The sequence below is a fragment of the Myiozetetes cayanensis genome, unplaced genomic scaffold (assembly GCF_022539395.1).
Source record: "Myiozetetes cayanensis isolate MyiCay16 unplaced genomic scaffold, myiCay2020 scf3, whole genome shotgun sequence".
NCBI classification, from domain to species: domain Eukaryota; kingdom Metazoa; phylum Chordata; class Aves; order Passeriformes; family Tyrannidae; genus Myiozetetes; species Myiozetetes cayanensis.
The window spans coordinates 43,371,221-43,398,180 of NW_026087521.1; the positions used below are offsets into that span (position 1 = coordinate 43,371,221).

Genomic DNA, 26,960 nt, shown 5'->3' on the forward strand with positions numbered 1-26,960 from the left:
AAGTCAGTGATCCATTTGCATTGTTCAGAGCTGCAAGATTTTGAATATGGCAGTACTGAATACTTGCACTTTCAAAGTGTTCACTTTATTGTGCAGTTTAAAGTGTCCGGTTCTGGGCTCCCCAATATGACAGCTATCAACATCCAGGCACAAGTACACCCATGGCACACAAAGATAATACAGGGACTAGAGCACCTGACATATGAGGAGAAGCTGAAAGGGTTGAGCCTGTTCAGTCTGAAGAAGACTCTGGGGAAGAAATTTATGAGAACGTATTAAATGCCTGAATGAGGCAGGTGGGCGGAACAATGTAAAGACAGCCAAGCTAGACTTTCTAGTAGTGCCCAGTGAGAGGACAGCAGGCAATGGGTACAAACTGAAGCTCTTGAAATTTCATTTTAACATAAGGAAATACTTTTTTAGTCTAAGGGTAGTCAAATACTTGACCAGGCTGCCCAAAGATTGCAGAGTCTCCATCCTTTGAGATTCTTAGAGCCTGAATAGACATAGCCCTAAGCAACATGACCTGGCTGATCCTGCTTCGATCGGGGGACTGGATCAGACGATCTCAAGCAATTTTTACAGCCCTCTCTGATTTTGTAAAGTAGACTAACTCTGACTGCATTGGACATAATTCGGTTAAAACTGTAGCAGTAAGGGACTTAGTCAGTTTACACGCAGCTACCTTTTTTTTTTTTTTTCCCCTTGCTTTAGAAATTAGATTGTGAAACTCTTCACGTGCTATAACTCATCAGTAGTATTTCCATCTTGTTTCAGAAAAATCAGTGCTGTTAAACTTGTCATGCCACCTCAAGCACAGGTATTGATGAAATTCTTACAGAAGTACCATTTTTATTGGCTGAGAAGTAGCTTTTGGACAGAGTTTTCACTGCAGTTTGTATACCAAGCATTCATAGTGGAGGTTTCTACTAAATCTTCAAGTGCTAATTTATTTACTAAATCCTAATTATTACTTTTACTTTTTACTGCCTTAAAAAATTTTATGCAATGTCTTAGAATATCTACAGCAAGGAAGCTAGGTTTAGAGTTTCAGAAAATAATGCACACAAAAGTGCTAAATAGTCCAGTATTTTTTAGTTTCAAAATATTTTACAAGTCTCAAACAAGATTTGAGCAAATATACAGTTCTAAAGCCTACAAACTATACAATGGTATCTGGAAAAAAAATCCATGAAGATCCTCAACTATACTTACTTTTTTTTTTTTTTAATTATAGTTTGCTTAATGTTGTATTACTCTTAAATATTTATTTTGAATTAACACTCAAAACTAGCCAAGATGCTCTTCAAGTAAGGTAAACAGCCTCATTTATAAAAACAAACTTAGAGGAAGTTATCTTCCTGAGATTGTATCTTTGAATTACCAATTCTAACTGAAATTTAGTCTCAAATGAAGAGTTCAGAAATTTACACCAGGTGCAAAATACCTTACGCTGCATTGTGCCACAATTTAACTGCCTACCACATGGTCACCACACAATTCGTGTCTTTTGTGGAAGTTTAATTATCTTGACCGAATGAAGAAATCCACTCACCAGTATTTTGGAAGTATAAGCACAATTAACAGAAATTCCTGTCACAAGGTAAGCCATAGTTTTCTCTGGAATAGCTTCTGGTTCTGGAATTTTTTTATAATGTTTTTCATTGATGTAGGCTTGGACCACTGTCATTCTGTTCATGGTCAATGTTCCTGTTTTATCTGAGCAAATAGCTGTTGCATTGCCCATTGTTTCACACGCATCCAGATGTCTCACCAAGTTATTATCTTTCATCATTTTCTAAGGAAATAAAGGCAGTTAACAGCGATTCATAACCATTACTTCACACTTCAGAAATTCTCATTTAAGAAGTCCAGTCTTGCACAGCAGTTTCAGAAAACACTCAGTCTTTAAGTTATCTGGCACCTTTCAGAGGAAGAATTTGCAGCTGCCACATTCAGTACGGATTTCTTTAAGTCTACTAGGTCGCAGTAAACTTCATTTTGAACAAAGTACATATATACAGTCTTAATTTCACATATCTGCGTGTCACACGGACTACTGATAATATTCCGACTGTTATGAGCAAATAGTTCATGATGATCTTTAGAAAGAGAGGTAAAGTTTGAGCTTTACCAGATACCATGTTTAAAAAGTCTTTCCGCGTACAAGAAAGATCAAATAAGCTGTGTTAGACTTATATGAACCACAGATAATACAGACTTCCAAGATGCCAGGTTCAGACTTATAACCAAATACAAACTGGGAGCCTAATGTTTCAACTAAAATAGTGAGGACTGCACAAGTTTCATACGTTAAATATTGCTTTAAATTCTTTACTTAAGAGGCTCATATAGTATTTTCACTTCCAAGAGGCAGATTAAGTTAAAGTGATACCACAACAAGGCCACTACTAGTTAGTGATATAAGTTTTACAACACAGCCTAAGCATTGATTGTCTACTTTAGATTTTCAGATAAATAACTACTCTCAGCATGCTGAAACAGTAAGCAAATAAAGAAAACAAAGAGCTTTAAGTTAAAAAACATGCTGTATGATAAAAAGTAAGCTCAATGTTTAACAGTATTCCATCTTCAAGGAGAATCAATCTGGAAGCTTTTGTAGCAGTTGCTTAACAGTTCAGCTAGGCAGAAGTTCAGGCTTACAGAAGGATGTTATTTACAAATTCTTAATCACCTATTTATTGTAAACAAATGCTACAATGCTATGTACTGAACCCATTCATCTTTGGTCGGTGACAACAGGCTGGCAACCCTCACTGTCCATGTTAGGGTGTATTCAGAGATGAGGAAAAGTACTGCAGTAGAATTCTTTGTAATTCAGGGAAACAAGAAAAGCTTCTTCCCAGTCTGTTATATATATGTGATGCAGCATAAGTCAGTTAAGATTTAAGAGCTGATGAATACAATAATCTACCTCTAATATCTATTCCCCCTCGATCCACTTACCTTAACAGAGTAAGCCAGAGATATAGTGACTGCAAGTGGAAGACCTTCTGGTACTGCCACCACCAAGACTGTAACTCCAATAATGAAGAACTTCACAAAATACTGAATATAAATTGGTGTACATTCAGCAAGCCAAGGTCTCTTCTGAACCCAGAAGGTATCAATTACAAAATATAACACAAGGATAATGACTGTGATTGCAGACATCAACAAACCTTGTTAAAAAAAGAATAAACAGTTTTCAGAAATTATCTCAAATATTTAGCAAGACAGACTGTAGGTAAGTCAAGTACAAAACATTTCTACTTGTACAGAAGCTAGTTTATAACTAAGATTTTAAACAGGCAAGTCAAAACATTGAGGTAGCTCTCAGGGGTGTTCCAACTTCCAAAGCAAGTATTTCCTCATGCATTTCACCTACCAATTTCTAAAATCTTTTTTTCTTCCATTTAATTGAAAAGCACAGAGCTAATTATGAGTAGGAAAGACCAATATGTAAAGTCAATTGACTAAGCAGAAATAAGAAATGAAAAAAATTCAGCAGGTCTTCAACGATTGTACTGCTAATTGATTCAGAAGAGTGCTTCACTGTCTCAAAGAAGCAGGATAGAAAAATCCAGGTATGAAGTCTACGACTATTAAGGGTACATGGGTAATGGCAATGGGTCAAAACATACATAAAGGAAAACAAAAGCTTTTGAAATATATGAAAAAACCCACATTTGAAAAGAAAAGTAGTTTACACTAAACATACCAGGGAAACTTTATTCAGCACTTGTTCTTACAAGTTTCCCTGAAAAATTAACATTGCTGTACATAACTACGGAGTGCTACAGCTATAAGTTTAATTACTTTGTCCACAGACTGTAGCAGTCTAACGACACAGATGTTGAAGTCAGCCCTTCTTGAGGTTCTAGAAGTTGCTTCTAGCCTGAATCATTCAATAATTCTACTGATAATATAGCCTAAAATTTACACTGAACTTCACTGTCCTTTTAGTCTACTTTCATGCAGCAACAATTTCCCTAATATTTTGACAAGACAGCTGAATATTATCTGATAGAAAAAAAAGTTACATATCAGCAAGGCATATGTTAAGTGGAAATTCCTAAGCCTCTGAAAGTACCAGAGATAACCTAGTTGACCCTACCACATTTCCCAGATTCCACTCAATCTACAGTTCTCTAGATACATTGCTAGTTGCTATATCTTATCTAAAAAGATCACTCCTAACCATTGTCCAATGTTATGAAGCTGGAATTTCCTCTCCTGGAAGCTGGCACTTGAAAGCCCGAAGCTATTTAAATCAAGGAAAAATAAAAGCCATCCACACGACGCAGTCTGAAAGGCCATCAGCACATTCAGGCAGAACAGCACACTTCCATGCATTAGAACTTCGCACTTAACATACATAGTTAGTCCTGAGTGCTTTGATTATTTTATCTCCTCACAAACTATGCGTGTTCCAACTTAATTCCAACATAACATCAGCATAAGGAGGGTACTGAGATATTATACCTGCTTTGCCAATCTGAACTGCGAGCTTTGTGAGTTTGCCTTGGAGAACTGACTTTTCTTTCTTTGGCAAGTTTGCTTTCTTCTTGTCTTTCTCATCTCCATCCCCACCATCCTCACTCTTCAGTGGTTGCATTTCCATGGCTGCACCATCTTGGGCCTTAGCTAAAAGGTAAGAAAAAAATTAGCCATTGGGTAGTCCCCCTAGTCAGTGGTACTTAAAAAGTTTACCACCGATACTGTGTACTCTTGTATCCAGAGAGGCCATACTACACATGAATGTTTAAAGAAGTGTATTGGGAGTAGGTGCTGGAATACAAAGTTCAGTTAAGCATTTGTTTGGGGCAGATTCACTTACGGCATCCTTAGCATAAAAGCATTTTGGATTTAAGGATTCAATATGTATTTTCACAGGGAAGTCTATATTCATTACATACATGTTCAGAAAATAGAGACTTGCAAGAAAGGATCAGAGAACCTGCATTTACCTTTGTTACGGTTTTCAACAGCTCCATCTTGCTTTTTACCTGTCAGAGAGAGGAACAAGTTGTGTTTTAAATTGGCTGTGTAGAATTCATTTTAATTTTTATGTTTATATATAATGACTACTTTGCTGAAACAAGCAACTTCATTTAAAAAGAAAGTAAAACATGCAAGTCAGCTCAGAGAAACAGCTCACATCAGTTTTCTGGACTTTCCTTTTCCCATATAAAACTGCTGCAATGTTAATCTACCATGGTTAAGTCTGCACAAATTACTGACACAGACACTTACTGCTTGCGAGGAAAGCTTTAAAAACACTTGTTTACACATTTTTCTATGAAACATATTTGTTACATTAAAGTGATTCTGGTAGCATCCATCTTCCTCTGCTCTTCCAACACTTGCCACCAGTATCTGACTACTACTGTAAATGAACTGTAGGATCTCACTTCCAGAACCAGTGTTTTTTTGTACAATACTGCAGAAGCTATGGTAGTATAAAATATTTATAAATCTATAGCCAAGCTTAACAGAGGCACAGTAATGGATTACTGGATCTATGCTAACCCTATTTACACGCACATGAACATAATCTGTAAGTAAAATATCACACATCAGTATAAGAATAGCTTGAGTTCATAACAAAATATCACTCCCACCTGTGTTCAGATATGGAGTTCAACAAGACATCATAAAGGACAGTAAAATAATGAAAGAGTTTAACAAGTGAAACATTAAAGGTAACTGGAAGATCAACACATCTTATGTTGTTTGGGGGGGCTTGGCAAGTGACAAACTTTACTTTTAAGTAAAGAAAGCAAGGCTAATTGAGGAACTTAGAACAAAACCCAGAAATCTTCTGCAACATTGATAACTCACCAAGTTTTGACCCTAGGTTATGCAAGCTGAAATTTACAAGAGTACTTAGGTAGAAGAAAATCAAGTTGTCGAGTATGCGTGGCATGACATTTAACACCTCCATTACAGAGGTGTTTCTCCATTACAGAAACAGACACACAGTCTGTTTCTATATAACATTTCCCCCCAAGCATCCTCACAACGGTCAAGGAAAAAGAAACAGCATGTTCATTTTCTCCAAAAGATGTCACTTCAGACTTTTAAAGAACTTGTCATTGTTTCCTAATTTAGTATTTTTTCCTTCCTAGGTCCCCTCTCTCTCTTACAAGAGCAAAGTTCTACACTTGAGTTACTTTCAACTCCTTGTTCGTACATTATCTCCTTGTACATACATTTGCTTTCACTCTGCACCAAGCCATACAGAGCCAACTAAATATAGTCCCTTTAATCTCCTTAACATTCACAGAGAGGCTAATTTAGTTTAACCTGAGTTTTACCGAGAAGAATCTTATTATGCACCTAACTTAAGGGAAAGAGGAAGCTGTCTATCTTGGGAAACAAAAAAAAAAAACCACCTGCAAGCATTGAAGCCCTAGGATACACCAAAACACCACTTGTCAAAGACACTTCTGCTTATAGAATAATAAACACTGACAGAATATTAATAAAAACTATAATCCTCTCCATATCTGACATAGCAGCCCGTACTGTCATTTGCTTTGTCATCTCTGTAAAGGGGAAGAGCAAAGGATGGCAACTGTTTCACACTAAACCCTGGAAGTGTTGCATGTCTTCACTATCATGCTTGAAGCTCTTTCAAGTCTTCTTGTAACCATTTTTCTACCTTCTGAAGAAATTTACTACTTTTTTTCAAGTTTCTGGAAGGATCAGAATTGTAAAGTATTTGCACGTTAGGACAAGACAAAAAGAGTTCAATCCCAATTCTTGCACAGAGCACACACTTCAACAATTGACTCTTTAGTTTGAAGACCCTTGAGATTCCTAATCACATTTCTGTATAACTTCCATTATTGTTTCATATTCCTTTGATGAAAAAGTATATTTTGATTTATATTTATATTTTTTGGTTCTACTGTCAAGAACCCTCAAACTCAGTCCCATCCAGCAGACTTCATAGCAGTTTCTTGAAAAATTTTTACCGTGGTGAAGCTCAGTCCTTGTAAGAGCTAGTATCAAAATATTACTGCTTAAGATTTCCAAGCTTTGATTCTAAGGGTAAAGGCTACGGCTAGATAAGTGACCTTATAATAAGGAAGACAGCCCATTCCACTCCTCACAGAAGGGCTCCAAAATACACTCAATTACAAGCCCTTCATCCCTCCAAAAATAAGTATTAAAGAAAAGTGCCACCAGGGATTTGCCTTGTGTGTATCTCTGAGTGTTCAAAACTTCAGCTCTGGAAGAAAAGGAGTAGCAGCACAAGCCATCTGCTCATCTTTTATTAAAATCAGTCTCATATATGCTTAAATTATCCACAAACTCAGAAGTATCAAAGATACATTTTCCCCTTCAAGTGTCACAGAAGAATGCCCTAAAAGGGGCATTTTGTCAAATGCAGAACATGATACTTACTAGGTTGAATTGTATAATAACCTGTTTGCCATAAACAAATATTTGCTATTAAACATGAATGTACTTTGAAGTTACAGAAGATGACAATTTAACTGTTTATAAATAGTATGGCTGGTTAGGAGTTGTATACTTTCCAAACTCTATTTGATCAATGAGATTTGAAGTTTAATTAAAATCCACGTGACAAGAGTTAGTAGTAGCGATGCACTCTCAGGCCACTGGACCTGAGTCATTTCTTTTTCCTGTGAAACCTATGGAAAGTATGAATTTTAAAAAATGATTTCTGGCTCCTGCTAACTAAAAGAGTTTTTATCCAGTAACATTCAAGAGCTCAGCCCTCCTTCCCCAGGGATTGAGATTATTATGCCTACTTTTCTTGTCTTTCTTCTCTTTTTCCTTCTCCTTCTCCTCTTCATCTCCTCCAGCCCCAAGTAAGGTGAAGATGATTCCAGTCTGAGAGTTAACACCTACAGCAGTAACCACCATTCTTCCAGAGCCTTCCATCACATGTGTACCTGAAAGATTAAATCAGGTTTTCCACCATGACTTCAGCAGTTATATGGTAGAGCATGTAAGTACTTTAGGGAAATAAGTATTCAAACTTCATATTAACAAAAGGAAGGCGTGTATATACACCACTGTGCTCCTCTAAAGCTTTAATTGCCAAAGCTATCTGAAAAGGAAAACCGTAAGTAGCTACGCAATTTTAAAGGTCTGCTTCCTCTGACAGTTTTGTAGCAGTCACATTGGTTTTGGATAGTTTTAAGAAACAACAAGGTACAGTTTCCTAAATTTTAAATAACCAGTTTACCCAAGAAAAAAGACACTTTCTTCAAGCAGTCATATGCTACACACCTGACAGCAGCATAGGATCTCTGTCCAGCGATTTCTTAACATGATCTGATTCTCCAGTCAGTGAGCTTTCATCAATTTTGAGGTCATTTCCTTGAATGAGTACACCATCAGCTGGTAAAAGGTCACCTACAAGAGATCATTGGGTGTGTTGACTGCTGTTCCATTTTTAAAACTAAAAGAAAGTTCAACTTTAAAAATATGTTTACCATATTTCACTTGTGCAATATCTCCAACAATTATGTCTGCTACTGGTATTTGGATGACTTGACCACCTCTGATGACTGTGAATTTCTGTTCTTGTTCAATACGGCTCTGCAATCCCCGAAATTGCTTCTCCTTACTCCAGTCATTGAAAGCTGTTACTAGTACCACACAAACTACAGACAGGAGGATTGCTGCCCCTTCAATCCAACCTGCTTCAGATTCCTCCTCTTCTTCACCAACATTTACTGATCCACACACTGCAGAAAAGAGGTTTTAGATTAAAGAAAGTCCACATAGATAGTTATTCCAACAATAAAAAAAAAATGCCAAAACAAAGAAACTAGTAATAGTTGCTAAACATTTTCTGTGCTGGCTATCTTTGCAATTTTACCTTTATTTTCCATAAGGGTAACATATAAAGAAGCTAAAGAACCTGAAAGCTAGAGCAACTTAAGGAACCTAAACCACCCAGCTTATCTGAACACAAGAGAAATTAATATAGAAAGTTACCTGTCCTTATTATCTTGTTAAATGATGGCATAAGAATGCCAGACTAGTTAATCAGCTTCTGCTTTCTTAACATATCCCACTTTACCTTTGCCTTAACAAGTCAGATATCATTGCAAAAATTCAGTTCAGTGAAGGCCCAATCCCTTTATTTTCTGTTTAGAAGCATAAATATATCTTCATTTCTTGAATTAGAAAGTTACCAGTGTCATATTGCAAATCAAGGAAAATTTAAGACTTGCTGACTCCTCAGAGAAAGCCCATGACTGCAAATTATAAATTCCTTAAATATTTGAGGCAAAGCTAAAAAAACCCCACTTACACAGAAACATTGCTGGATTTAAGAAAAGTCCTGGCTCCTGCTGCTTGCACTTTACCTCTGGCATTATCCTGGTCAGAATGATACCAGATCATGACCAGGGAAATCTCATGTTGCCCTTTTAAGGCAAGCAAGAGTTTTAGTAGTATGCTCTCAAATAAGGAACAATAAGCTGCTTTTCCACTGACTTACTGTCTCCCATAAGATTTACAGTACAGGTACATTGGACCAGGAAAGTCAGTAGTATAATAAAGTAGATACCTACTTGTAAAAAAAAATTTACTTACATGATTCATTTCCTCCTGGAGGCTGGTAAAAAGAAAGGCCCAAGGATACTACAGCTGCAATTTCTAATATAATTAATGTAACGTCCTGTAGTGCTTCCCATACTAACTGAAGAAATGTTTTTGGCTTTTTAGGAGGTATAAAGTTCTTCCCAAAAACTGCTTCTCTCCTTTCTATGTCTGCCGGATTTCCACTTAAACCTATTTAACAGTAAGACAAAGTTAGTTGACACTTGTATGCATTTCTCCCTCACATTACAAGTGACTGATGTTTCCCATTCATGGAATCAAGTCCCACTCCACATTTCGGTAACAATACCAAAAAGCCATGTCTCAAATATAATTATTTAAGTATTACCCTTAAGTCAGTCACTTTTAAAAACCAGCTTTATTTTATAATTCTCACCTTGCCAAAATAAAGTTGATGGTCTACCTGCTTAGTATGTCACTCAATATGACATAGTTACCGAGTAACAGTAACACATATACCTTTGTTCAAAGTAAAAAAGTTTGCAAGACAAGATCATTAGTAGTTGTAACTATTGAGACTGAGTAGCACCATAAAGCTTTAGCAAGACCACAGCCTGTGAAGGCAGCACTGTTTCCCACTGCAGGGATTCTGCAGGGATTCTACATCCTAGCACCCTAAAATTAATGTAAACTTTATAATCACATATTATAATAATATACCACTATATTTGTGTATTATTTATTACATAAAATAATATTAAAAGTTGTTGAAGCTCTCTAGGCATCACATGGAAAGAGGCAACCACTTTATGACGCTACTTCCACCTGGACAGTAATTTTTTGCTCTTCCAAAGCTTCACATTCTATCTTCTCTCACACAGAGAGAGCCCGTATTTAGTACTGCGCAGGGTTTGTCACCTCAGTTTTGTACCTATCTTCGTTCTTATATGGCATACTTCTTTGAGTCCTCTTCTATCTGAATTCTTGTACCAACCCTAAGGGACACTAGCATACAAGAGTGAGAAGCTTTCACTGAAGGGTACTGCATGCCAAGATCTTAAAAATAAAGGAATACCAGGTTCATTCAGTGCAAGGTCATGCACTCAAGGTCTTCTGTAAGTACCCCTCCTGTTTACTCCTGTAACAGTTTCCAGTTGCCTCACTCACCATTCAGATTGAAGCCACTAGCATATTTTTCAAAGCAAAATGGTCGAACATCCAGCCATGCTTTTCAGAGCAAAGATCTGGATACTTCAACCATATTGCCCTCAAGGTTATGATCAGCACCTGCTTAAAGACAACTATTATCTTGGAAGCAATTTTTTTAATAGTTAACCCAACTGCTTATTGATAAAGGCATTGCAAATGTGCTAGGCAATCAATAAGAACAGTAGCCACTGCCAACTGGCTTTCACAGTAAGTGGGATGGTTAACACCTGTAATGGACATTTCCTACAATTATCACATGATATTTCAAGATATTTCAAGACATTTCAAGACATCAAAAGATATTTCAAGGAGTGGGATTTAATGATCAATGATCCTGGGTCCCTTCTAACTCAGTATATTCTGTGATTTTGTGAAGACGCCTTGAAAAGACTACTGAATTGCAAAGCTCACTTTTAAAAGCTAACAACTGATATGTAATCACTTAATTGAAAAGCAAAATATTATGTGTACATCTTTTCAAAAGTGAAATGAATTAATCATACTTTTTGCGTGTATAATACATATTAGATTTATTCTAACACTCTTAGGTTCACCTTGCATTCATGCCTTTGAAGGTTTAATAGAAAGGAGCAATTGTACTCATCAGCCATAACACTATACTTCTTGCACTTCAAGGTTTAAGGTGCTTACTTTCACTCTCAGCTCAAAGAGCACCACAAGGCTATTTTCAAAATCAAGCTCTACATTACAAGATCTACCGAAACTCAGGACGGTTTGGCCATTCCAAAAGGCTGGGCCATATTGTGATTTTGCTAAAGATATCACTTCTCTATTCCTTTTAACATGACAAAGTTTAAAATATTATTTACATAGTGTCAGCAGCATCACTTTCCTCCTCCCTTTGCAGGGTACCACAGTGTAGAACATCAGAAATACAGCACTGGTCTATGAAGAATGAAAAGCACATCTCAACAAGGCCATATAATGTCTAGCTACTATCAGAACCACTTCGGGAATATTAGTAAATAAGTCTAGCAAAGACAAAAACCATTTGTAATTTTAGTATACACCATAATACACCATGCATCATTAATGAAACACACAGCTGGCAGTTTCAAAATTAACACTCTACAGTCCTGAGTTCAAAACTACTGCCATTATATTGTTCATTATGTGTCTTAACTACGGTAATGTATGCTATTTGGGGTCAATGTGAAAAATACTAGGAAAGGGACTAGTTAATACACAATATTCATATACAGTTTTTATTAGAAATCCAGAAGTTATTAGACAATCAAAGCTATGTAGACCTGTGGAAATAGTGATGGTGGTTTATCTGTCCAGAATATAAGATGGACTTTTGCCATTAAAGACATGTCAAACATTCATTTTGCACATTAGTATACATGTAAGCAGTAAATTCTGCTCAATGTCTTTTTTTTAAGTAATAGTGGTAAAGGACTGCTCCCATTTTTCATTTCAGATCATATCGGTCTGATTCACATTTTGCCTGAAAAGAGATATTGCCTTTCATTGTCAACAACTTCACAGCAAGAAATAAAACAAGATGAACTCATCCACTATGTAGCACGTCAGAACTGCCTGTATTTTTCCTGTGAAGCCACTAGTAATTGTGTAGTGGCCAATGTTTCATATCACAAAGAAAGCACATGATTAGGAAGAAGTGTCATAGGGCCTTGCAGGTGTAGACATGAGATTACAGAGAGTTAGAACATTAGTTACAACTATGTGTAACACTAGTGTAAACACATAGTAGTTTTCTGCACAGATCTCACCTAGATTTTTTTCCATTAGAAATGTCTCCCTTTCTATACTTACAACTTGAATTTGACAAAGCGGAGACCTAGTTCTACCTTTACAAGACCTCTCCAGTACTCTCCCTGAGAAATTTATAGCAGTTTACCTGACAGAGAGGCCAGTTCTCTAAAGATTCATGCAGTGATTCAGAGTCAAAATGACACCTCTGTAGAGGACACTGCTCTAACTCATCTTACTTAACCTTTTCTGAGCTAATTAACATGTTCAACTGTTGAGGTCTCAGTGTGTTTATGAGCTTCTCTCACACTTAAAAGATGGTGCCCTTTTAAGTCAGTTGTATTTAACTGATTGTAGCATACATCTAAATGTCAAATCCTTTTGAAAGGGAAAGGCCTTGATCACACAGTCCTCGATACTGCACAATCAATCTGCAGGAAAGGGTAATCTAACCCTTTCTAGTTTTAGTATGTTGACACTCATCATTCCCATGTGTTAACTTGTTTGTTACATTAAGAGACAAAGTGAAACCTGTAGTTTTCGAGGTGTTTGGTGCTTAATGCATCATGACTATCTAAAATTGTATGCCCACCTAGTAATAATGGGCCTTAAACCTTCCACATCACTGTAAAACAGGATTCAACTCTCAGTTAAACTCCTGATTATAGAAAACCATATCCCCTTCCACTGAGAAAGGGAACTGCCTTTCAATACTATGCAGCAGGTCAACAGGGTAACAGGACACTACTGGTCCTATCTAACGTGTTACACTGCTTATACACTGCAGTGCATCACACACATGCACTGTTACTCTACAATTCCATTGATGCCAAGAACAGAATTTTGCACTCCTTACTTTTTACAAACTTCCTCATCCTGAAATTGGTCTACTCCCATTCACTGGTAGGTCAGCCATGTCAGCTGGCTACTTTCAGTTTGGTAAGAAAAACCCAGTTCATGTACTGATATAGTTTCAGGAGACTGGAAATCTGATTTTAGAAGCAGATCAAGACAAAACATGCTGAATGCAAATGTACCCAGAGGTACCTTACGGCATTAGTAGGCTGTTCTTGGTCCAAGGAGACAAATCTTTCCATAGCATTTCTGAAGAACAGAAAGCAACGGCTCTCCAGGATTAAGACAGCAGGTATTTTACTGCCACCAACATGACAACATATTGGTTAAAAGCTGTGTGAGTGCTTAAATGCAGAGACAGCACAATCTGCTGACATCTTGATTTTGGTAATTCTCAATCACTCCCAACAGCAGGACTTCACAATAAGTTTCAGTTACTTTTAAGTACTTTTCTCTATGTACAGCTTACTATAGGTACTACAGTTTAGTGTAGGTACTACAGTTTAAATATTTTATGAAGTGTGACTTGCATCTTCCACAAGCTGACACTTGGAGCTTTCATTTACATTGGATGAAAGTAGTAAGAGATGGCCAGTTCCTTAAGGAAAACTTCTGTAAGGTTCTCAGGAAGGAGACTCGATAAATTTATTTATTTATTCACATTTGTACAGTCTGTCTTGGAGTAGTAACTCTAGAGAGCAAAAGCATCAGGTAGCCACACAACCGAGTGTCACTTCAGTCAAACATGGCAAACACTTTAAAGATGTTTATTCTTAGAGGATAAGATTGTGTAATCACTTTGCAAACCTTCGACTAAGAGTGACAGTACACGTTAAAGCTTAAAGCTGTATTGATAGTTATTTTGGATGGTTCAAATGAAATTTACAGAAATACAGCAGATTTAAAAATTAGATCCTGCTATTAAGAACTCAGTGTAGCACAAATAGAAAACAGATGCCACCAGTTTTAAAAATTGTTGCAATAGGGAATGCAAGAACTAGGTAGCAACACAGAAGCATTAATAAACCCTGCATTAGACTATTGAAACCTTGGCCTCTACAACAGCATGATCTGAATTGTGAATTATAGGTCATATGGACTATTCACAAAATTTATGCTTTCACAATATGTTGAACATTGCTATGTTGCACTGCTATTTCGTATGTGGATGCCTACACCAATGAACTTCGTTGCAAAGTGCAACATCACCACTAATACAGCATCTCACACGCATTTAGACCAACCGAAAAAAACTCTCACTTACTTATTACTGTGGAATACGAAGCAATATTTTCTTACGATAACTAAAATACTTTTATAAACTTGGTTATATTAAAAAAAGTAGTTTGCCGACTAAGGTTTTTCCTAAATGGAGCTTCCTCAATAATAGTGTTAAAATTGACTTACCTTCATTTGGTGAAGTTTTCAACTTTGTGCAGATGCCATGTACATCTCCATAGCATTCCTGTATTTTATGCAGTGCATCTGCAGCTCGAAGTTCCATAAGAGAACGGAGCTCTGCAAGAGTAACTCCAAAATCTCCATGATTAGCTTCTTTTACAGCATTTTTTACGCCGCTATATGCAACCGAGTTGTTTGCCATGTCACCCATGATGCATGCAGTCTTTAATGCAGACGATTTCCAGTGAGGAACAAGATTTCAACTTAAAATATTTCCAAAAGGAAAATAAATCCTTTGGGTATTAAGACAGTCAGGAGAGCAGACACATCACCCAAGCAAGAGACCCCGTCTGGAGAGATCTTTGAGGTTGTCCCATGGCGCGTTCTGTTCCTCAAAACCAAAAGGCATGTACAATCTAGGGAAAGAATAAATACACATTCAGTTACATAACAGCTATACTGAAATACGTAAGGCAACCCTACTATTTGTATTGAGGTTACAGATTTCTTTATTTCCTATAATATTTTTAGTTTTCGTTCAACTGGTAAGAGTGACAAGGTATAAAATGGACGTTTCTCATCCCAAAACAACCTTGCATTATTTTATTTCCTTAAACCATTAACTTCTTAGAACAACTGTTGTCTTTATGATTTGCATTTTCCTTGGTATGTCCATATGGTCCATCATCAAGAAGAAATCTTTAAAAACACCTAAAATTAAACCTGTTTGCAGGGAAATAGAATTTGTAGCATCCACAAGTGATGTCACATAGGGTAAGAACATATCAAATTAAAAATCCCCAGTTTTCAATGAGGTTTTCACCTCACAGTTTGGGAAGAGCAAGTTTTTGTGTGTTTCCATTAATTCATTTGTACAAATCTCAAGAATAACAATTTCAACACTAAGCTAGCCCATGCAGTACTATTGTATTATAAGTAGGATTAAATCTTCAGGCAGACCAAGGTCTTAACACATTTTCACATCCGGACAGTTTCAGCCTCGCTCCAGCCCATTTCATCCCAACTCAAGCCTCCCACACTATCTGCATTTAATTCTTTGAACAGAGGAGAAAACTGCACAATACCTACTACCTTCCTACAGAAGGGATAAGGAGAGTAAGAGCAGCTCTTCTGTTTGATTATCAATATACTGTAGCTGAGAAATTAAGAGTCCTGTGGGTAGATGTTAAACTTGCACAGGCATTCTAGATATAATTCCTGCTCGCTTGACACATCTTGCACATACACATGCATCTACACAACCGTACAGTGGTACAGTGCAAACAGAAACTCTTCTATATAAGGATCTGCTGTGTGCCAAAGACAGACGTCTGACTGTGTAAGTCAGCTTTATCGACATAACGGAGCACATGTAACAATATGTTCCCCTGCAAAACATTATGAGTTCCAGGCTCAGATGAACAATAACTTAGACACTTCCAGGTCAACAAGACCCTCAGGTGTCATATGCCAAACAAAGGGAAATAGTTACCAATGACTGCATCACTTTACAAAGACAAAGAGTCGAACAAAAAATTCCTAGTTATTGCCCTGCCAGATTAAGGAACTGTTCAGCTGAACCACTGTGTCTATGTTAAATCCAGGTGTAAGTACCTAATTAACTGAAATTTAAGGCCTTGGTTCCAGGAAAGACTCAGATCTCTGCTCTGGAAACAATCAGTTTCAGCTATAGTAAATCTACCTTACAAAGTACCATGCCACAGTACTTCATTTGCGCTGAGGACAACCACTGATGCTGAAAGACCCTGAACTGATGTCCTCCGACCACAAGTGACAGTCTCATCTCCAGCAGAACTACAACTGCTCTTCTCTTCCTATCACAGAAGATTCTGAGAAAAGCATTGTCTATGGCTGTTCTCTGGAGAGTGACAAAAAGGATAAAGCAACCCCTATTAATATGCAAAAAACTTCAACATGTTATAACATTAAAGTACTTAATTTAAAAATTAATTTTAAATCTTAATTGTTTTCTCTGTTAATTGCAAAAGAAGTATTACAACATTTGAAGACTCCATGATGATGGTGTTAATCTGCATGCTAGGATATAGTTTTGATTAATACATAGTTGACTCTAATATGTCCTGTTAAGAGTATCCTGCAAGTGAAGAAATTCATGCAAATCATGTATGAAAGATTTTTCTTTAAAAGACACACCACATTGTTATCTACTGCCCAAAAGCTGGATGCTGATGGTCAGCTGGTAGCCTAGGAGGATTTATCAGCTGGCATCTGATCATAAGCTATGACAGTATAACAAGAAGCAGATCAGGCAAATGAGTTTGTTGTATAGCTATGGAGAAGATGCTGCAGCTGCTAATTAGGCAAAAATAGACCAAGCAGAATGCCCCACAACCAATTATATCAAATTTGATTCAACTTTAATTAAGAAAAGCTCTGTTCAAGCCTCTAGCAGGAGCCCTGCACTTGATGCCCAAATACACCCAAATCCAAGAGATGAGGATAGGAAAAGCTACAGCTCTAGTCACTGCTCACCGGTCATCAAAAAGTTCTGAGACTTATTCCCTCCCTCTCTTCTCTGTATGTATATTGAGTGGGCAAGACTTGCTTTCATATGCAAGTAAACTTAAGAGCAATAACACTGCCTAATCATAACTCAGTGTGCTTTGCACTCCAGTGTCTAGCCTCTCTATGCATCTATATCCATTTTCATTAATAATAGTACAGTGATTAGCTATTACTAAGTTTATACTAAAAGGGGTTCTCAGGTGTTTCAAAGCGCCTCAACAGCATCCTAACATACCAATGGACCCTTAAGGTTCACAAATTCAGTAAGCTTACATCAACACCACAAAAACAGCGCAGTTCTGCAGGTCAGTACTAGCACTGTTATGGATTATTTGGCACATCCATGTTAGGGAAGAGCTGTGGAAAATTGAGAGGAACAGCATGAAGACTTCAAATTCTGACTACTGAGCAAGAGCAGTTTTGCTCCAAATCAAAAAAGTTGTTTAAACATTATCAGTTGTTACACGAAATAATTCTAGAAGAAATCTGCTTCAGTAGCCCATTTTTGCCAAGCATTTCAACAGACAGCACAATAGCTTCTTGTCACACAGGTACAGAATGGACTTAGTTTAACATGCATTTTTTTCTGTAGGAAACAGCAAAGAAACTTTATTCTAAAAATATTCTTAATGCAGTTCGATGTAAAATCTTGCAACATCCAATCACTTCCTGTGAAGTAACTTTTAACAGTACACTTTTGTAACATTAGTGGTGATACATAATGAAATTATTACAGTGAAATTCAAGTATCATAAAAGGAAGTGTTTTTTTTAAGCTACATGGATAATCTAATAGCATTCACCTTATCAACTAATGAAATGCTTTATTTGTTTTGACTACTGTTCCAGTTCTCAATTCCTGCATCAACTATTTGAAATACATTATTTGAGTAGCATGATCTCTGGAGCACTATAGTTTAAAGGAATTCACCTCTTAAATTCCAATATGCTACTATCTCAAAATTTTAAATTCAAAGAACAATTATCAAGCTAAAAGTCATTTAGCTGAAGTTCCAGCCTATTTAAAGTTTAATTCAGTTGAAATTATGTGTTAGTGTCCAGTTTTAACAAGCTCCACATAGGATGATTTAGAGGAGTCTTCCATTAGACACATCAACTTTTGGATAATCCTTTGTCTATATATCACTGAGACAAGGAACAACTTTAAAGCTGTTGCCTGTCACACTCAAGTGACTAAAAAACTTGAGCTGTAGAGGCACCTTTGAGTAGAAGCACCTACTCTCATAGGATTTGGATACTTATGCAAACCTCTCAGGAAAGACCCTGCTGCTCTAAGGCTGTAACAACTTCACGACATATGTCACTGCAGTTGCTTATGAGGAATACTGCAGCTTAACTTTCTTACCCAAATCAAATTAATATTTATTGCTAAGGGAGTGTGCTTTGTTACCAGACAAAGATAATTCAAAACCATAACCCATGAAACAAAGGTTCAATAATTTTTTCAGGTATAGAAGTTTGACAACCTTGTAAGCCTCTGTAGTTGGACTGGAGAAAGGACAAGCTCTAAACAGAAGTCTACATGTAGAGATGGTTACCAAAGCATGAAGAGACTATTGATTACAAGTCTGTTTAGTTCCACTGTGTTGATCAAGCTAAAAGCTGCAACATGTTTCTTAAAGTGTTCATGTAATGACACTTTATCCATAGACTCACACTAACCTCCTGCCCTGAAAAGCAGCTACCATCAAGACAGTCTTCAACATTAATTAGGCTTCAAAAATGAGTCCTTCACAGGTGAAAGTATTTGGTAATTAGTGATTCAGTATTTAGTAATTCCCTCTATTTGAAAGAAAGGTATGTGTTTTTCAGTCATTAAAATCAAGGCTGCCTTGTAGAGATAGTTTGCAGTAGCCATCCACTGACAAGTGTAAACAGTAGAGTTTAAGAATGGTACAATTACTATTGCCCAGATGCACAGGACCTAGCATACCTTAGACCCCTATCCAAGCCTTTCCTATAAATTTACATGTAATACTTCACCAATCCACAGGAAATGCAATTTTCTTAATCAATATTAAAACAAGGCAAACTCATACCTCATGAGTCAAAGCTTGGCCAATATAGATCTTGTGTAATTCAATTTAATTTATACATCTGCTTGAACACCATGCATTCAGATATTAAGCATTAGCTGGTACTAGCATTTGACCCTCAAAAACACACTAAAAAAGCTGGGCACTGTAATATAGGAAAGGGCTTGCAAAGTGATTATCTCAGGAAAGCCTTTGTTTAATCTAATTAGTTCAATGACTACCAGACAGATCTGCATACCAAAAGGCTGCTGTGATAAAAACTGTCCCAGTTGTCATGCCTTTTAACCTGTTTAAAAATACAGCTTTTAAGATACCAAAAATATATAATATGCCATTGCAGACTTTAGTGTGGGTATGCTCCACAGCTCCAAGCCATCACATAACAGTGTGGGTGAGGAGGAAAGGGAAGGTGAAGAAGTTGTCTGGAATATTATTATAATGGAAAGTAACTGTAACTGAGAAAGTAACCTGGGAATCCAACTGAAAATGACTGATGTCTTCTGCTCTAGAGGGTCTTAGTGTAAGAGAGACATCCTCACACTTGACAGGCTACAGAAACAGTTTCACGTCTGTTTCACAAGAAATATGAATGAATGCTAACAAAACAAAATGTTAATACAGAACAGTATGCATTTGCAGGTCACTATCCTGTAAGTTAAAATGTGCCTAACCAAATAACTAGGAGTTAAATCATTTCAGTGGCATGCTGTTGTTTTAGTGCAAGCATCTTAGACAGCCTGGTTTATGAAGAGACGAATAAAAGTAGATCGAAGAGCTAAGAGGGAGAGGGCACAAACAGAAAGTTTAACGTATCTTCAGCCTTAAATGTGCCCAATGTGTTGTAATGACAAGTTTCCCTTATTACAGTGTATGTGTTATAAACAGTAAATTTATCAAAGGTCATGACTTTTGCTTAGTTTTCAAAGAGAAATGTAATTTCATTCTGAAGCTTAATCTCTTGGGAAGCAAATGTACTTACCTATCTGAAATAAAAACTGGCCTAGATTCTCCAGTGGATGGATGTAAACACTGATATTGTTCCTGTAGGGAGGCTGGACCAGATGACCTTTAAAGGTCCCCTGCAACCCAAAATACTCTGTGATTTATGGCACTTACGGATTGCTGCTGCCTACTGTGATTGAGACTTGTAGTAGCAGTTGCATCCAGTGGTGGTTTCCTGGTTTTAAGACCCCAAATTTATTTCTTATTGAAATGATGGCTAACAAATTAGGTCTTCAGCAGCCTGAAGTCAGTTTGGTAGTAGTACAAATTAGCAGTGTTTCCACACAGTTTTCTGCATAATTTCCCTCCTATTTTGGTACTAGCAAGAAAAAAAAGTCATTTAAGTATTGAAAGTGAGTTATTATGGCATGAAGAAAATAACCTCCTCTTATGAAGCAGCTTACTCCACAGCCTCTGCAAGGAGCCCAGCAAGCAAGCAGATACTGTTATGCGATCAACTAGCTTCACAGGTCCATACTGCCCTGCCTTGTCCAAGCCATGGCCTTTCCACACTCACAACACAACTCCAGATGAATGGCAGCTGGATTAAGAAACAAGATCAGAACGTGCTGTGCAGAATACTCTGAGTCGGAAAACTATTTTATCAAAAGCTTAAACTAATCATTAGCTTTCTGAGATAACTAAATAGATATTACTGATCCAACGATAGACTGATGCAACAAGAAGGGCTTCAGAAAAACCTATGAACACTTTCAAGGAACATCAGACTTTGAGATATAATGGAAAACCCAAGAGGATAAAACTGGTATGATCATTACAGAAAGCACTGAGTGTTCCATCTTTTGAAATACTAGGCTTTCAATGCCTCCTATTTTATATTACAATGCTGAGTTGTCCATAGGAAGCCAAACATTTCAAAGATACGAAACCATGCAAAAGAGCTAAGTTTTTAACTACTCAAAACACTTTTCTGGAAACTGGAATTACTTATCCCAGACACCCATTAACAGAGCCATATCTCGAAGGGTCTCCATAGTCCAGAGCTCTGATCAACACTCAGGCAGCTTCTCCTTTCTCCACCCACCCGCCCTGAAGCTTCCTTTTACTAGGCTCATCTACTTTTTGCTCTGTGACGACATCAAACTAAACTAAGGCTAAATTTGACAGGACTGCTTGCAACACCAGGTTATTCCAAGCTAAAACTATAATTCCAGGGGAAAAAAAGTTTAAACCTCTAGATAGGACTCTGACCCATCCAGCATCATTTTGAATGTGTTCAAGTACCTAAAATGTATTTACTGATGCAAATGCTGGTGTGTCAGCTACCTCAGCTAACTTGAGGTAAGTAGACCTGCCAAAATTTAGACTAAGGCAGCTGACAGTTGAGGGTAAATCTGCTGGTGTTAAAAATGAAAAAAAGTGTTTTCCAAACGCCCATTGATATTTTCTGTTACTTCAGATCCACTGTGCCTTAAATAAGATGACTCTTAATCCTGTAGTTTGGGATAAAAATTCTTATTTAGGATAATTATGCTGTTTAATATATAAGCTTAAAAGTGGAATTATCCATCATGAGACTACAACAGAGTTTACTGGCATTCCCAAAACTGCAAGATGTGTTGTGGTCACACAACCTGAGAGGTGTTATGTTAAATGAGGCATACAACATCATTATACATTATTATATCATTATTTCAAGATAAGAACAAAGTGAGATGGCACCAAATTTCATCAACAGCAATGGAATTGGATTCCTGGATTTCAGTTACTTGTTGCACTGAAAGCTTAGTACATGCCTGTAAGCAATGCATTCAGCTGGTCAGTTCTGACAATAATTATGACTCAGAGCAAAACAGTAGTTGACTTCATCAATTATTACTACAGGTCTTGACATACTTTCTCTTACTTGAGAAACTTTACTTGTTTTGAGAAATCTTTTCACCTTTTTTCACAAAGGCTCTAATTTTTGCTGCTTCTTCTTAACCTTGCTTCCAACACCTTTTCAGCTAAATTGCATGTAGCACTTCATCCAGAACTAGACATTTACCATTTCCCCATGATTTGAACACTTCTCCTTTCTTTCTTCCAGAAAGTAAAGTATTCTTTTATGCTAATATCCATTTAAGCAGAGCAGTATGCTTTTGACTGTGACCATGCCTCCTGATATCAAAGAGGTGCCAAAAGCTCCCCAGAGTTATGAGCCTTCAAGCAAAGGGCAAAAGTCCATCCCTACCTGATTCTTGTATTGAAAAAATTTCAAGAGAAATTTAAAAGTAGTCTGAATTTAAAAGTAGTCTTTAACTACTACGAAATATTTATACTTATGAGATTAGGCCTAATTACTTCCATAAAGTCACTCTGAACAGGACAAATTCCTTTCTATTAGGACAGTAACATTAACTTAGGTAAGTGTTAAGGCTTTTCTTGCTACTTTGCACTAGTTTACTGCTATATATAAACAGTACCACAAAATATCCTATATGCTCATTGAACTGTCAACAGATGATATACAAATAGTGTGGTAAAGGACCCCCTTATGATCCTCAAAATCACCATCCCCACCAAGCAATGGTTTGGAATGTGGAAAAAAAAAAAAAAAAAAAGTCAGCTTTGGTCACCTATTTCAATGAGCACATACTGTGATGCTAAGCTGGATGTCTGTTTTGTCCTCTTGTGGTCAAAGGTTAAGAAACTTGCCTCTTGGCATGTAACAAGCCAGTTTAAGAACCTTCATATTCATATTTTTCACAAGCCTTCGAGAAATACAAGAACACAATTTATACTTATCCTCAAACCCTTAAAAAGCCTTACTTCTTGAAAAATCTGTATTTTGAAAACTACGCTAGTTTTCCCTCCATGTCATTAATCCCTGCCTAGCATAAATACACCAAGTAAACTGGCTAAAGAGCATTCTGAGAAAACTCCTTTCAAAAACAGTAGTTATGTTTGCCATCTTCTACTCATAAGGAACCAGAGGGATTTCAATTGAAATATCATAACTACTCTACACTTGAGTAGCACTTTCAGAACTACTGCACAAGTTTGCTGCTCCTGCTGGTGGTGGCAAGGGGTTCAGGTGTTCCCTTTTGTTTGTGGGGTTTTTGTTTGGTTGGGTTTTTTTACCTCACTATTTGAATTTGAGAACCACTGCATAGCTTTGCAGAAACATAACTGTGGAATTTCTTGCAAAATTTTCATTATGATCATACTGGTCCACCCTTTAGTTCTTTCTGGTAAATTTTGAGACACGACCACACTAATCTGTTCTACTCAGCCTTCACTCCCGTACAGTATAAGAAGCATCTTCAATAGGTTGCACCTCGTAGTATTATCTGACATGGTTTGCCATTTAGTGAGGTTACAAATGGTTTTATCCTTCAGGTACATCTCCAGTTTCAAAACTGGTCCTTCCTAATGATTAGACTTTTTGATCTTTCTGAAGTATGACACCCACTTAAAAACTAAGTTGCCATGCTCCCTGAACTGTCACACACTTTTAGCTACTCCAAACTTCCTCATCTATGCAGGGTTGGTTTTTTGCACACATTTTACCATTACTGTAATGTAGCTACTGGTACCTGCCTGTAGAATGATGTTAAATTAAATGCTCTGTGATTAGTATATGTCCACCACTCAATACAAGGTAATAAATACTTCTCTGGGCAGTTTGTTTCTTTAACATAGACAGGCAATGTATAAGCGGTGTCAGTAGACATGATGCACAAAGCTGAGATTCTCATCATAGCACTTTGTAAGTCTAACAATGCAAGCAGCAAGTCTGTCACATCCTCAAGTGACCAAAGGTATGGCTGTGCTACATTTAAAGGCATAACACTACCACCCACAGAAGTCCTGAAGCAGCTCTCATTATTTGACAGTAAAACACCTGCCATCCTTATCCGCTTGCACTGGGAAAAGCCACCTAGATTAATTGGCAACCGTGTTAATAGACTACAGAAAGTCTGTTGTCATAACAGTCACAAGCAATTCAAAACTCAGAACTGTAACTTCTTGTGAGCCCTTCTTTACAGCACATCAGCCACTGAGAGATGGCATTTCATTTTGGGTCCTGTTCTAAATCCATCTCATGGGACACGCGACACTATAAACAGTTTTATCATTTCTTCCTTTACTAATACTTTTTTTTTTCACTGCTCTTGCTTTCTCCCTGCACTTCCAGATCTTTAAAAACGACTTTTGTTCTCAGCCCTGAAATCTGCCCCTCCAGATTCAAGAAGCAAATAAGTACCATGAATGTTTCCAAGTCTCACCCTTCTGCTAGCTGTGATGGTAGCTATGCATTTCACAGCTCATCTGTGAGCAGGCTACACACAGCAGTTTGGTGCAGAAAGCAACTGTTCAAAAAGGATCTCCTCCCTTTAGCCAAAAAAAACCTTACATATCAGCATTCCTACTGTCTAAAGAAGTTTTTTTCACAAGATGCCAGAATTGCTGATTTATTTGTAGAAGTTACACAAACAATTTGGATATGCCAACTTAAGCGACAGACATTGAGCTAATGCTGGAAGCACCTTCATCATGGAACTACGCTGCTGGCCCCTGTAAGATAACATTAATCTCCATTCAAGGAAAGGTTCATCTTCACTCTGTTATTTCACATAAAGTGACATGTCACTAAACACGTAGCATGATACAACACTTTTTGGTAAAGGGCGAACATCATTTGAACTGAACAGCAAATTCACCTGACTGTCAAATAATGGCTCAAGCAGATCTAGTAAATTTAATTCCTTTCTCAGTTTTGGTAGGCTATTTAAAATTGCTATACGAACTGGCTATGTGCAATTAACAACTGTAGTTTCATTTCTGAAGTCTTCAGGTGTGAAGAATTATGTTGTGCATAACTCTTTAGGTTTTTGAGATTACAAAGACATCGGCCGCGTGAGTGATTAACTTGAAAAAAAGTGACTGGGGAAAAATTCAAACAAAAACATGCTCCATGATAATATTTAAAACTGCTATTCCACCCAGAAAAGGAAACCCCTTCTCCAGTTTCCCATAAACCGAAGGTCTTAAATCTTCACTAGCTTCAGTGGATCCTAATGTAATTTGCAGACAGCTCTGTTTCCAGTCTAATCAGCAAGTATTAAAATTATGAGGTGAACTAGGTGTCTAATTTAGCTCTGGCACAATGCTACCCTAGGAAGGGAAAGGCCATGCCTTGAAAAGCTTCATACCAATCAGTTGGACTTCTCCAGTGCTGAGGATCAGATATTTGTTTCTCCTCACTCCCCTGCCCTATGAAAGCACAAGGCTATCAGAACTAACATGGGAAAACAGCAGGTGCCTGAACCATAACTACCACTGACATACATAGTACACTCAGTGTCAGTCTTCTGCTAAGGCAGCTCTGAATTCTCAGCAGTAATTGCTAGCGGCTAGATCGATAAGCTTAATACTCCTCCTTCCAAAAATGGCCTCTGAATGGGGAGCCTAATGCAATTAGTTCAGCTGCAGCTGAACTAACTGCCTCAGGGCCAAGTCTACCTAACCATGAAGACTACAGATCATCATTCTGACTCAGCAAAGTCAGACCTATTTTGTTCCTTTTACATAAAGCTTCTTCCCACAAATGTTTGTTTTACAGTGGCACATAGTAACATCATGCACCTTTCGCAATCACATTGTTTCTAGCGATACCAATAGCATACAGTATCTCCGAAGATAGGGAATGGGGAAGGGCAATATCAGCTCCTCCACTCAAGTGACAAACTTCAAGCATCCTGCTGCATTTATGCATGTTTTACTAATTCCAACTGGTCTCTGCTGAAGGTACAAACTCTTTAAATAACTGAAGATTTGTATGTCCAGCTCATGGCTTCCAATGAACATCTTTAAAGGACCAGTGCCATTGCACATCTGACTGTCACACACCTCAGCTCAGCATGACTCTCTTTCCCCCTAGAGCCAAGTAAAGGCTCACAGACCAAGCCCTGTTAAGGTAGAAGCCAATTGCATTTTTATCCAAAACCCTGGAACTCACAAGTTTCTCTTACTTGCAGAATGCAGGTTTAAGCGGAGCAGGGAAGACAAGAGTTTACACTATCCTGATATTAGCAAGACTCAGGGAAATGCCTGTTTCCCCACTGGACGGAAGTGACTGAAAAGAACATCACAAAAACAAAAGTGGCACAGCACCATGAAACAAAAGATGAGAAGTTTTTCTTTGTTCCTAGTGCTCCACTTTCCTAAGCAAAGTCTATCTTTTTTCCTCACAGTATACCATCACCTGTTTTTTTAGCACTTTCAGTACACTCTGTAGCTTAAAGGAGTATTCTATCTCCATTTCTAATGGAGAAGAGAAAGTAGATTGCTAGGAAGCAGCTGTGCTAGGACTGTTTTCCAGAAACCTGCTTGTCAGTTTCATTAAGGATGACTTATTTAAATTAGTTTGTCACAGGAAATATAGGAAGAAGTCATCTGAAAACCTTTACTATTCAGGACGACTGTAGCAGCATTTCCAAAAAAAACCTACCTGAGAGACAAGATGTAGAAAAAACTGGGGCAAAAATGAAGTCTCCTAGTAACAAGTAGCAGACTTGTTTTTCACACTTTCAGATCTGATGGTAACAAACACTGGTTAGGAAGATGAAGTGAAAACTCTTACTGAGAAGTC

At 37.4% G+C, this 26,960-nt stretch overlaps 1 protein-coding gene across 5 annotated transcripts in view; it reads right to left on the reverse strand.

Moving 5' to 3' along the window:
• The window catches only part of ATP2B1 (ATPase plasma membrane Ca2+ transporting 1), a 61,962-nt gene that overhangs the window by 20,664 nt on the left and 14,338 nt on the right, over positions 1-26,960 (reverse strand). For all 5 annotated transcript variants that reach the window (XM_050324158.1, XM_050324157.1, XM_050324160.1 and 2 more), the window contains exons 2-10: positions 14,764-15,173; positions 9,589-9,786; positions 8,478-8,732; positions 8,272-8,397; positions 7,788-7,931; positions 4,971-5,009; positions 4,486-4,647; positions 2,968-3,182; positions 1,556-1,798 (exon numbers count right to left, since the gene is read on the reverse strand). In XM_050324158.1, coding sequence (XP_050180115.1) covers positions 1,556-1,798; positions 2,968-3,182; positions 4,486-4,647; positions 4,971-5,009; positions 7,788-7,931; positions 8,272-8,397; positions 8,478-8,732; positions 9,589-9,786; positions 14,764-14,968 — 1,587 coding nt within the window. In that variant the 5' untranslated portion in view covers positions 14,969-15,173. The remainder of the gene's footprint in view (positions 1-1,555; positions 1,799-2,967; positions 3,183-4,485; positions 4,648-4,970; positions 5,010-7,787; positions 7,932-8,271; positions 8,398-8,477; positions 8,733-9,588; positions 9,787-14,763; positions 15,174-26,960) is intronic.